The sequence below is a fragment of the Monosiga brevicollis genome, genomic scaffold (assembly GCF_000002865.3).
Source record: "Monosiga brevicollis MX1 MONBRscaffold_2 genomic scaffold, whole genome shotgun sequence".
In the NCBI taxonomy this organism is placed as follows: Eukaryota; class Choanoflagellata; order Craspedida; family Salpingoecidae; genus Monosiga; species Monosiga brevicollis.
Genome location: NW_001865039.1, coordinates 534,435 through 546,775, shown reverse-complemented (window position 1 = coordinate 546,775; position 12,341 = coordinate 534,435). Strand labels below are relative to the sequence as shown.

At 54.1% G+C, this 12,341-nt stretch overlaps 3 protein-coding genes across 3 annotated transcripts; 1 reads left to right on the top strand and 2 right to left on the bottom strand.

Moving 5' to 3' along the window:
* Nucleotides 1-37: 37 nt before the first annotated feature.
* MONBRDRAFT_14153 (uncharacterized protein) lies at nucleotides 38-1,825 on the bottom strand (the record flags this gene model as incomplete). The annotated part of the gene is made up of 8 exons (XM_001742049.1): nucleotides 38-123; nucleotides 224-279; nucleotides 474-652; nucleotides 858-931; nucleotides 1,014-1,069; nucleotides 1,223-1,260; nucleotides 1,362-1,466; nucleotides 1,556-1,825. The coding sequence occupies 8 exons, from the start codon at nucleotides 1,823-1,825 to the stop codon at nucleotides 38-40; spliced, it is 864 nt and encodes a 287-aa protein (XP_001742101.1).
* A 2,997-nt stretch (nucleotides 1,826-4,822) lies between these two features.
* On the bottom strand, nucleotides 4,823-5,946 carry MONBRDRAFT_13645 (uncharacterized protein; the record flags this gene model as incomplete). The annotated part of the gene is made up of 4 exons (XM_001742048.1): nucleotides 4,823-5,308; nucleotides 5,423-5,552; nucleotides 5,639-5,712; nucleotides 5,818-5,946. The coding sequence occupies 4 exons, from the start codon at nucleotides 5,944-5,946 to the stop codon at nucleotides 4,823-4,825; spliced, it is 819 nt and encodes a 272-aa protein (XP_001742100.1).
* Nucleotides 5,947-8,937: 2,991 nt separating this feature from the next.
* On the top strand, nucleotides 8,938-9,771 carry MONBRDRAFT_1900 (uncharacterized protein; the record flags this gene model as incomplete). Its single annotated transcript, XM_001742504.1, has 1 exon — nucleotides 8,938-9,771. A coding segment is annotated over one exon (834 nt), but the record flags the coding sequence as incomplete, so codon positions are not given.
* Between the last annotated feature and the right edge of the window lie 2,570 nt (nucleotides 9,772-12,341).

Here is a 12,341-nt window from a genome sequence, read left to right as displayed (position 1 = left end):
GTGTTAAACTTTTCTGATTTTAATTGAAACACTCCGTTTACGGCACCACCAAGCGGTACAAATCGTGTCGCTTTTGCTCCCGGATAGGGATATTGTGGCGAACTTCCGAAACCTTGCTCATGTCTAGATTGGGCAGGCAATGCACGAATGAGGGGTACAACCCAACGAAAAAAAAACAAAAAACAAAAAACAAAAAACCTTGATCAGTTGTGTCGTTTCGTACCCAAGTCTGCGTAGACCAGGCCAGGTTGTTCATCCGTGGTGGCGATGACCGTTCCCCTATATCGCATTTGTGCGGGTGTGGATCGGATGGTTGAGCGCGGGAGAAACAAAGACAAAACGTACAAAAGTGGTGGAAAGCGGCGTCAGTGAGTTATTGCTCTCATTGTTCTTGTCATTGTTGCTGGTGGTGGCGCTGGTGCGCATCGAAACAGCGCGCAGCCGAGGTGAGGGCAAGTTTGGAAGACGCTCACCAGGGATCGACACAAGAAGAATGGCCCCAGGCTTGATAGTCAGCAGAGGCATTTCTTGCTGGTGAAGCTGTCGCGACAAAGAGTTGATTGTCAAGCGCACGCCCACGCTGAAGGAGCTCCCAATGAGCTGGCCCCGTAGTCATATTGAAAGCTCCAGGGTAGAGAAGAAGAGAGCAGCCCTGTAGACATTGTGCACGACGCGTTGCCCGCAAACAATTCGAGTGAAAAAAGCGAAAAAAATAACAACAAAAACACTACAAGCCCCCCCCCCCCCCAAAAAAAAAAAAAAAAAAAAAAAAAAAGACAAGATGATGAAAGCGCTGCCTTGCATAGCCAGGAGCTGGTTACGCCTTCAAATGGGCGTATTCACTTTCACCAACACACCTGCTCGGCATAAAGTTGGGCCAATTCTGGAAAGCGCATATCGTAACAAATACCAACACCAACGTGGCCAAAGTCTGAATCGGGCATAAGCATTCAGGTGTCAGCTTGACACCACAAAAGCCGCTGACGCGCACATATGCCTGCTCGCTGGCGAACCTGTTTTGAACATTGTGGGTGCATCACCAGGCGATAGCGTTTCCGACTCCTTGAACCTGAAGGGGGTTGTGTCCGGCTGTTACATGAGACACACAAGGGGAGGACAACCCGTTTGCGATCGCTCGCTTTGTGACCGCGCTAGCTCAAGCTGCTTTTTTTGCATCTTATTCCAAAAGTATGGCCGAGCGTATGGGGCGGGGTGTACGCACGTGATTTTGCCAGGGATGTCAATGTCAAAAAGATGAATCTAACAAGCGGATTAGTCCGGCAAGATTGAGATGGTCTGAGATGGTCGGCGAGCCTTGGGATCCAGATTCCAACACACGCAAGAGTTGCACAACATCAAACCTTGCGATGGGTGGCGATGAGGTCACCGTCGGGGTTGAAGACGGTGCAAGTGTTGTAGAGCTTGTCAGCAGCTCGCTCTGGGATGGAGCCGCCAACAACATAAACCTTAAAAGTTGTCGCGGCGTGCAGTCGTGTCAGCGTCAGGTGGTACGAGAACAAAGGCAAAGGGCGGAGGTCAAGTGGTTCAAACGTACTCCGTTTTCTTTGGCGGCACGGCTGAGTGCTGCCGTAGATTCGCCTGGAATGGGCTCCGCGTACGTGCCAAAGTATTTTGTGCCGTAGGGGCAGTTGAAGCATTCGGGCAGGGTGACTAGGCGGGCGCCAGCCTTGGCTGCTTCGGCAATGGCACGCACGGCCCCTTCAATGTTTTGCTGCTTGTTAGACGTGACCTGTAGTTGGGCCAAGGCGATTCGCACCACTATTGCCGACCGCAGGTCCAAGGGGGGAAAAGATCGGGCGGGCATGAGATGTCATTGGCTTTGGCCAAGCTCAGAAGGACCAGTCTCAAGTCGCTTTCAAGCCAAAGTGAGGGCGTTGTTTCACGCCTCGGTGAATCCCACCAGCCGCCCGTGTCTCCAAGAGGCCCATCCGTGAGCAGCGGGGTTGGGAAGCGGTCCGACGTACCAGACTTGGCCGCGGCGGCTGCCGTTGTGGTCGTTGAACTCGCCATCACCTCCAGTTGACGTTGGAAAAGCCTTTCTACGTAACTGTGGTCATTGTCACACTATGAAGTCAAAACGCGAAATCAGTGAGTGTGTCTAAATTGGCCTCCAAGGGCCACATCACTTACAACTTCTGTTGACAACACTCTTTTCCCACTGATTTGCTTTTGTCTCTCTCTCTCTCTGTGTCTGTCTGCCTCTCTCTGTGTCTCTCTCTGTCTCTGTGGTAGTTGTGCTTTTCCTTTGTGTGTTTGCTGTTTATACCTTTCTCTGTCTCTGTCTCTGACCAATTCATTCTCTCTCTGTCTCTCTCTGTCTCTCTCTCAAAAGGAAATTGTGGCATTTGGATACTGAACTCGTCCCGGCTGTGGCCCGTCTTGTACCGCAGAGGTCTCGCAGTTGGTTCAGAGAGCATTACGTCTTCTTGACTTGGACTGGTACGACAGGGCGCGACAAGGTTGCGCCGAGTTTCTCGTCCGCGCTTTTCTTTTCCTCTCACTGTTCGGGCCTCGCTGGGGCTGTTTTCGCATAGAGGAGAACGAGCCGGTGTTACTGGACCCATTGATTCGGAACAAGCAAAAATGGCAGGCGCATCGTTGGCCGGTACCAAGACGCTCTACGAGGAGCTCAAGGGTGCTTGGAAACAAGGCAATCTTGAACAGTGTGAGACCATCCTCAAGAAGCTCAAGGTATGCACAAGTGAAAGCTACTCGTCCTGTTTGCGTGAATTAACCCCTTCGGGACTCGACTGCCCGCGCCATCCGAGCGCTGGGGGGCTTGTCTAGTCTTGGCAACTGACTGGCGTACGGCTCTCAAACATAGTTGGCTCTCGTTGAAACCTCTTTCCTACCCCTGGAAGCTGCCGAAGAACACCAGGCTGAAATTCTCTTGGCTCGTAAGTGAGCGCCCCGCAGCACGCACATCTTCGCACCATGTTTGCCTCGCTTGAACACACTCTTTTCCTGTCATGCACTTTGGCTTCCATTCATCGGCCGTTCTTGTTTCGATCAGGCGACATTCTCGAGGTGGCGACGCAATGGAGCGTGGCGGCGCAAGACCTCGACGCCTTTGAGCGTTACATGGCTCAGCTCAAGACTTACTACTACGACTACAGGTAAAAAACCCTGCCAACCCACACTGACCTGCTTTCCCTCTTAAGCATCTTTGGCTTTTCTGAACGATTCATACAAGAGAGCTTGAACGCCCCATACACTGGCCTTACTGACTGGATCTTACAAATCATTTCTTTTTGACTGCTTGTGGGTTGTCTTATCCAGTGAGCTCGTCCCCGAATCAGCATACAAATATGAGCTCTTGGGCCTGAATCTTCTGTACCTTCTTACTCAGCACAAGATTGCTGAATTTCATACGGTAGAGCCTCCTGCTCCCCAATACGCCCATGACTACAATGCAGCGGTTTTGTTGTCGCTATTGCAGTCGTAGGTTTGGCTCATCGGTGACGTTCGTTCTGTCTCCTTAGGAGCTGGAGCGCCTTGACGTGGACTTGTTGTTTGAGAACCCTTACATCCGCTACTCCGTCAGCTTGGAGCAGGTTAGCCCAGTGATGATTGCGCGTCAATGTTGTGGGGGCGGGGGGCATGCCGAGAGTGTCAGGCAACTCATTCGCTTCCTTCACCTTTTTCTCTCCCCCTTCTTGCCCAGTACCTGATGGAGGGCAGCTACAACAAGGTCTTCCTTGCGCGCGACAACGTACCAGCGCAGTCATACAATGGTTTCTTGGACATTCTCGTTAGCGCCATCCGGTAATGACATGCGTTTCACGCCGTCTCTCCTCTTCTCCTCTTTTCTTCTCCTCTTCTCTTCTCTCCTCTTCTCTTCTCTTCTCTTCTCTTGTCCTTTCTTTTCTTTTGCGCGTTGGACTCGAGGTTATTCAGAACCCTTCTCTCTCACGTTTTGTCAACTGCACTCCGTTTACCATTGCTTATTCGCCATTTGCCCTCTCATGCTGCGAGTGCAGGGAGAATATTGCAGCATGCATTCAGGCAGCCTACGGGTCGTTGAGTATGGCTGAGTTTCAAAAGCTGACGTTTGCCGACAACACGGCACAAGCCGAGGCATTGGTGCAGGAGCACGAGGACTGGCAATATCAGAATGGCACCATTATCTTCCCCACCAAGCAGGTCCAATCGGGACAAGTTAACTCGGGCAAGGTACGTTTATTGATCATTCGTGTAATTTGTTTCCCTGGGTGTATGTTACTACGCGGCGCTAATGTCTTTGTATGTTTCTCGCAGTTGGTGCACCGCACACTCAACTATGCCAAGGAATTGGAGGATATCATCTAAAGTCTTGCTTTTTGGATATCACCTTGGGCGTTCTCCTGCCAAGTTTCGCTGGCCTGCCACACAACCCCACCCTGATCGTGTCCATCGTCGTGATTGGTTTGTATAGCAAAATTTGTTGGTAACAGATACTGTTGGGCAGTACTGTTGTCTCGTGTCTCAATTGACGTCAACTCACATGTCAATGATTGCCATCACGCAAAAACTGAGGTGCCATGGGTAAATGCATGAATCAATAAGCAGAAGATACGCACACACACACACACACACACACACACACACACACACACACACACACACACACACACACACACACACACACACACACACACACACACACACACACACACACACACACACACACACACACACACACACACACACACACACACACTCACATTGACCTTTAAGGAAAAAACAAAAGGATTAACATTGGGTGATTTGTCAAGCTATCCAACCAGAAACGCTCACTCAAAATACACTTAAAGGGGTAAAGTCAACGAAGGCGTTGCTCCAGTGACTCTACGCGCTTATGGAGCTGCCTGTTGAGGGTGGTGAGTTGCTGCACGGCAGCCAGCGCCTCAGTGAAGAGGCGTTCCTTGTCGACCACTAGCAGGTTGGTCACCTCCTGACCATCGTTCAATGTGACGCTGGGCCCAGCACGCACGGCATCGGGTAGAACCGCTTTGAGTTCTTGTGCCACGACACCGTACTGAGTGCGGTTGGCATCCTCGCCACAGGTTGCCGCCCATTGGCCATTGAGGCGATAAGAGTGAAGAGGGATGCGCTCAATGTTCTGCAAAGCCTTGGCTGTGTCCATGTGCTGAATGTCACGCTTGATTCGGGCATCTGAAGGTTGCAGGATGGCACCGCTGAGGCGAATGTTACCGCGAACGCACAAGGCCTCATCTGGATTGTCCATCATGACGCCGACGTGCCCATCGTAATAGACGGATTGGTTCACTTGACCACGACTCCAACGCTATTGCACATTGCGACCTGAGCGTGAGGGTCGTGCGGCAGCTCTCTTGTTGTGCGGAAGGTCTTGGAGGTGATATAAAAACAAGAGGCAAAAGACAGGTCATTTCAAACTTACCACGGGAGTATCGCTCTCAAATAGCCCAGGATTTGACGCTCGAACGATGATATTCTGCGAGCGGTGACTGGCGATGGCATAGAGCTGGCCACCAGCTTCGGCCGCCACAGTGACGATAAGATTAAAATACCTATCGAACCAGTCGGGTTATGGTGATGGCTGGTCAATTTTACGTTCAGGTTGCTGAGAAAGGGCCACGTGTTTCGCAGGGCGCACCGTTGATCAGGATTTGTCCGGCCTTTCTTGCGCATGTTGTTGGCTGTGGTTTCGGCAAAGTGTAAGCGGCCAATCTAGAGCAAGGGCAGCAGTATCGCTCTTATGAGTTGTGCCATGCTGAAAAAAACAAAACAAAAACAAACCATGCAAGATCAAGTCCATGGAAGCAGGAGACGCACCGTGGCTTTGACAACTTCGTTGGGTTGGATATTAATCTCAATCGGATTGAAGGGCATTTTTCGACGATCCGTTTGACTTTGCTCCAAGGCAATCTGCTGTGTGGGAGCTTCCACCTTGATGCCATACATGTTGATGTAGAGTTTTGAAATCTGCAAAGCGTGTTGGCGACCACCAATACGTGCGGTTATTGACTGTGAGATGAGCGAGACGGAACTCGGCCCAGGTAAGGGAACACACACAGACCCACAGACACACAGACCCACAGACACACATTGCAGGGCAAAATGTACCTTCAAGAGACCTTGGCGCGAGGCGATAAAAGCAGGTCGAGCCGCCATGCGTACAGCCGTGGTGGCTTGAAAATGATTTTTCTTTTGGCAGATAAAGCTGTCGTCACCAAAGGTGGCTTTGAAGCCCTTGTCAATTTCTACCCGGAACCCCGGCTGAGGGATTTCGTTCATGTGTTCGTCAAAGAGGCGATGCCAGGTTTCTTGATCATTCACCTGAGAGCAAGCGAAAGTGAGGTAGAAGTTACCTGTCAGTAACATTGTTACAACGGCCATCGGTCAACGTACCGTCCATTGGATGCGCGAATGACGCGTGCTGGTTTCGGGGCTGGTCTCACGGTCGTCGGACACAAACGAGGAGGTACGCGACGGGGCTCGCACGGGTAGAGGTGCGGTTTTGGCGCGCTTCGCGGCAGGCAGGCCAACCGGGGAGGCTGCAGAACGGGCAGGCGTCACGGCGCGGCTGCTGGGTAGCTCTGGGCTGCCATATGAGTAGGTTGGTTGCTGCTGCAGGGGCAGAGGGTTGACATGGTACACTTGGCCATGATTGCCTGCGGCTGTCATGACGCTGGTGCTTGGCGATTGCGCCTCCGCGACAATCATGTTTCCGTAGACACTGTTGGTCGGGAGGGTCTGGGTGTAGGCCATGGAGGTTGCGGTTGGGAGCTGGTCGGTCAAGAAGACTGCCTGGCCGTGGGACGTGGCTTTGGCCGCAGCAAAGGAGGGCAGCGGCTCCAAGAATGGGCTCACATGGGCACTGACATTGACCATATGTGGAGAATGACCTCGAGTTGAGTCACTTCCACCAAAAGTCGAGTGCCCATCGAGCTGAGCAAACGGATCATTGTCTCCTAAGTTAACATTGACCCGATTTAGGCGGTAAAGAGTTGTTGAGTATGACCGGGCTAACCATTTCGATCGCCTGAACGAGAAGAGAGAAGTCGCACGCTGAGACAAACCGGTTGTGGGAAGGATGGCAGACGTGCAGTTTGGAATATCCAACAGCACCGACGGCTCCATGATGCGTGTTGACACGGTTCTGTTGGACGAGCAAGGATGTTGAGTTTGATCAGGCCTGCAAAACAGCAGTGGACCCGAGCACCAGAGTCATCATCGGGGCGACTGGCGGTTGCGCATTTCAAGGTCAGGCAACTTACCGTTTCTGTTGTGTTTGTCTGAGTGGGGCGGCTGGTAGCGGAAGGGACCGGCTTCAAAAGCACAAGTATTCAAGAAGGCGCTCGGAGGGCGAGGGCGCTCGGGACCCAGGCGTCGCTGCTCCTTTGCACAGGATGGTTCGTCCTGACGGTGTACCAAACCTCGAGGTGGGACTAAAGTGTGGTGTCTTCTTCACTTGGGCAGGCAGGATGTGGGAGACAAGGGGCAAAGGGCTGGGCTGAAAGGAGATAGGAGGAAGAGCCGGTGACGCGGTGGAAGAGCTCGGGCTCCTTCCACCTCGATCGATAAAAATACGACAGCGAGGTTTGATATGCCGAGCCATTTGCTCCGTACATGGTTGTCACAGCATCAGACGCATATCAAGGCCTTGTCATGGTGTAGAGGCCCATCCATGTTTGGGAGTGTTCATCAAGGGGCGAAAAGTCCACTGAGGGCCTGGAGCGCATCAGAGGAGGAACTAGGCAGGGCTCTTGGCACTCGCCAGCTGCACATTCGAGTTGGGTTGAAACGGCCTACATGCCAGCACAGCGGCGTTACCACGGAGGTAACCAGCTGTGCGGGTCAACCCAAGATCGGCTACCCAGCCACGGTAGACCCAATGGCATGCGCGTTTCCCCAAGCCAGCGGTGCTGGCTCAGTGACTACCAAGCCTGCGATGTCACGCACTTTTGCAGATGATGTCTGTTGTGTTGTGTGTGTGTGTGTGTGTCATGCAGAGCATAGCATGGATGTTTGACCCTTGGAGGTTGCCTGGCATTTCTTAATTGTCAGCACGAGCAGAACAAGGGTGACATTCTGAGATTGTATACCAGATGCCGAAAGCAGTGAGAGTTGGCCGTTTCGTCTTGCATCAAGTGGTAGCGAGAGAGAGAGCGAGAGAGTGAGAGAAGAGAGAGAGAGAGAGAGTTTGAGAGAGAGTCTGAGAGTTTGAGAGCTTGAGAGAGAGAGAGAGCTTGAGAGCTTGAGAGAGAGAGAGAGCTTGAGAGAGAGAGAGAGAGAGTTTGAGAGAGAGAGAGAGAGAGAGAGAGAGAGAGAGAGAGAGAGAGAGAGAGAGTTTGAGAGTTTGAGAGAGAGAGAGAGAGAGAGTTGGTTTCCAAGAAGTAGAGATCTTTTGTCTTCAACTCTCTTTTTGATGTTGTGTTGTTGTTGTTGTTGTTTGGTTGAGTTTTTCCTCATCTTGACAGCAACTCTCGCTCTCGCTCTCACCTCCCCGCCGACGAAGACGGGTCAACGAGGTCGCAGATCTCAGCCCAAGTGTTGCTGGGTTTTTGGCGTGGGGTGTTGGGTTTGTCGTTGGTGCCAGATCGCTTTTGGCTCTGGCCCTCGGCAGCGCAAACGGTTGAGCGCTGTTCATCGTTTGTTTGGCTAGCCCAGCTGCAAGCTGCACCCAACACTCAAGGCACGGCCGAGGGCGCACGGAAGGGCAGGCACAGCTGGCGTCAAGGGGCGCTGGTGGCGCGGAAGTGCCGGCAGCGATGATGCATGGAACACAGCCATGAAGAACCACCTGGCTGCACTCTAGTGCTGGTCTTCACAGGCCGGTGCGTGCACAGCTCATAGTCACCCCGCGCGCGCGCGAACTGTAAGTTGTTCCCAGCCCCCGGCTCAGGCCAGTGCCCAATTGCAGGGCTCGCCACTGTGAGCAAAACCGCCGACATGAACAAGTACCAGATTTGTGATATGATTGGGGAGGGTGCCTATGGCATTGTCCTCAAATGCATCAACACGGAGACCAAGGAGGTGGTCGCCATCAAAAAGTTCAAACACACGGAAGATGATCTCGTGCACCGCAACACCTTGCGTGAGCTCAAAATGCTCAAGGCCCTGCGCCATCCCAACATCGTGCGCCTCCTAGAGGCTTTTCGCCGCAAGAAGCGCCTCATCATGGTCTTTGAGTTTATGGACGGCAACCTCCTCGAGTCTCTTGAAGCCCAGCCTTATGGCCTCGACATTGAACTCGTCAAGCGCTACACGTTTCAGATCCTCCTCGGTCTGCACTGGTGCCATTCACACGGCATCATCCACCGAGATATCAAACCAGAAAACTTGCTCCTCTCTCATGATGGTCACATCAAACTCTGTGACTTTGGCTTCTCCCGCCGCCTCGCCCCTGATGGCGAACATACGGAATACGTGGCGACGCGTTGGTATCGCCCCCCCGAGCTCCTCGTCGGAGCGCCGTACGACTACGCCGTGGATATCTGGGGCGTGGCCTGCATCATTGGTGAAATGGCTGATGGCCAACCCGTCTTTGCTGGGGACTCGGATCTCGATCAATTACACGTCATTCAAAAAGCCATGGGCCCACTCCTGCCTGCCCACCGAGCTTACCTCGCGCGCAACAGCCGCATGCGACATGCCAAAATCCTCCCCGCCTCTCGTCGAAATGCCCTGGCCAGTCGCTACACGGCTGTTCTTCCTCTCCCTTTTTTACAGCTCATGCTGGCCATGCTGGCCATGGACCCAGAACAACGACCCAGTGCCGAAGAGTGCCGGTCCTCACACGTCTTTGCCAGCTTTGGACACCTTGTACCAGAGGGTCAATCCGGCCTTTGCAGCATCGTCCTGCGCCAGGAAATGACCAATGAGGCTGGTGCAGGCACTGTAGTGGAGTCTTCCACACATGCAAAGAGCCCTCCGTCTCAGCTCCAGGTTCGCCCCGGACCAGAGCCTCGCACAGATGGCACTCCAGCTCCGTCACCACAGCGCCGACCACCGCCGCTTGATGGCGCCCTTGCCTCGGTTCCTCTGGCCGCCCCGGCACCGGCCCCCGACGCGCGCATTCCCGCCAACACGGGCGTTCTCAATGCCGCCACTGCTCGGTTTGCGCTCCACGGTCGTGATTTTGTGGCCTCGTCACAGTCGACCCCCCAAAGCGGGTCCCCTTGCAGCACAGCTGGCCCCGGCTCCCCGCGTCCCGGGGCCCCAACGCCTGACCTCGAGTCTCTGGCTTCCATGAGCCGCACCAACTTGCACTCGGCAGAGCAGCGCACCCCTGAGCCGACACCGCTGCCTGCCCCACCGCAATCCTATGCCCAAGTCGTTCAGAATTCAAAGCCCATCCATGGTGCGATGCCATCAGCACCGCGAGAACCCCCCTCCTCCCGCATGGTTGCGGACCAGCTGAATAACAACAAAACCAGCAACCAACACACGCCCACGGCGACCACTCTCGGCAAGCTACCCCATCAGCTGGGCCAACAGCAAAATGGCGCAGCCAAGCCGCCCAAGCGTGAGCCAGCCTCCAAAAGCACGGATCATCGTCAGCTCCCAGAGGTCAATGCCAATGAGCGGCACCGCCCGGCACCAGGCCGGGGTCCGTTGGTGCCGCTGGCCACACGTCCTCTTGAGGGTCTTGATACTCAAGCGGCAGCCGAGTTTCCTCCTGTGTCTGCCCCATCAGGCATACCGCCGGCAGCTGCGCCCGTCAGTCCACCCACTAGCCAACCAAGCTCACACGTTTTCGGGTCCGGACCCGTGCCCATTCAGTCATTCTCCTCTTACAAACGCATGCGTCAGTCTCAGAATGCATCTAGTATTGCTGCGGGCACGGCGGCGCCCAGTGCCGTACCTGGGCCGCGTTTGTCAAACGCTGTGAGTCTTGCCGCGCCTGCCAATGAGGTACAGAATGGGCGCCTGAGCCTGGATGGCTTGCGCAAGCCTGCCTTCAAGCCGGCCACTCGCACAGCCTTGAGCAACAGCCACAATGGTGCATTGGCAGGGCATGCACTGGAGGGCCGCGTCCTTGAGCCTCATGCCCCGCCGACACGGGGCAAGGGGAGCCATCCGACGGAACATCGGCGGTCATCTTTGTCTCGTGCTGCTCCCCTCGATACTTTGGATGAAACAGCCTTGGTGGAACCCAGTGCTGGCGCCAGCGAGACTCGCGCGGGCGTGCGCGTCACTCCCGCGTCCTTTTTGATCAAGCAACGAAAACCGCGACGCGCAAGCCTCGAGATGCCACAGCAACTCACCGTGCCCATGAGCGGAGCGGAAGGCAACGCTGGCTTTCCAGACATCAGTCAGCGTCCCTCAAGCAGCAGTCAATCAGTGGCAGCTCAAGCAGCGCTACACCAGTCAAAGCAGCACCCACAGCCCGCGCCCCAGGTCGTTCCAGAGTCTCCAAGCAAGAGCAAGCGCCAGGGCACCTTTCGCCGGCGTCGACGGAGCATGCGCCGGTAGAGACCATTTTTCAGTTTTCAGCTTCTCTTCTCAACTAGGAACTTTTGTTGGTGATGATACTATGGGATGTGGCCTTGCCACGCGTGCGTTGTAGCCGGGGCACCAAGCGTTTTATTGATTCCTCTGGTGATTTTTTTATTGTCTATGTTTTTTTGTTGTTGCTGTTGGGTTCAGCCTGTTCCTTACAGAGCGAGTGCTCTGCGTCGTTTTTCGTTGCGCTTTGCGTCCGTCAATGCGTGGACCCAGGGTGCATGCATACCATTATTTTGAATTCTGACCAATCTTTTTTGACCACTGGACCAATTATGAAGACTAGCCTCGTCCCAACTGCATTAGCAAGCATGGACACATAGCGTTGTGCATCACTTGCTCACATAGACGGTCCGGGGCCGTGCAGTCGAACAGAGACATATTTACAAGATGGGACCCAGCTCAGCTGGTCGTCGCAGCGTGCTCTTCAGCTTGCGTGATTGATTTAGCCGAGCGCGCTGACCGGCCAAGTTGGGCACGGAGATTCCGTACCGATCTGCAAAGGATGCAAAGCATACAGACACCACCGTCGCTGAGTCGCAGGGCAGCAACACCGGGGTGGGACGAGGGTGAACGCATACCAGGGTTTGTCTCCCGTTCCAATTGCTTGAGTTGCTGTTGGCTCTCGATAATACTTTCAATCTATCCCGAGCAGACACAGTGCCCCACAAGGCAAAGGACAGGGATGAGCGTGTGTCAGCAAAGAGAGATGAGAAAGACGTTTCCATACCTTGGCATGGGACTGGTTCAGGTCGTTTGAGGGCATGTCTTCTGAAGGCCGGAGATTGTTCTTGATTGCATAGGCAGCGGTAGCGCGGGCATAGGGTGGTAAACTAGCTTGGTAGGGA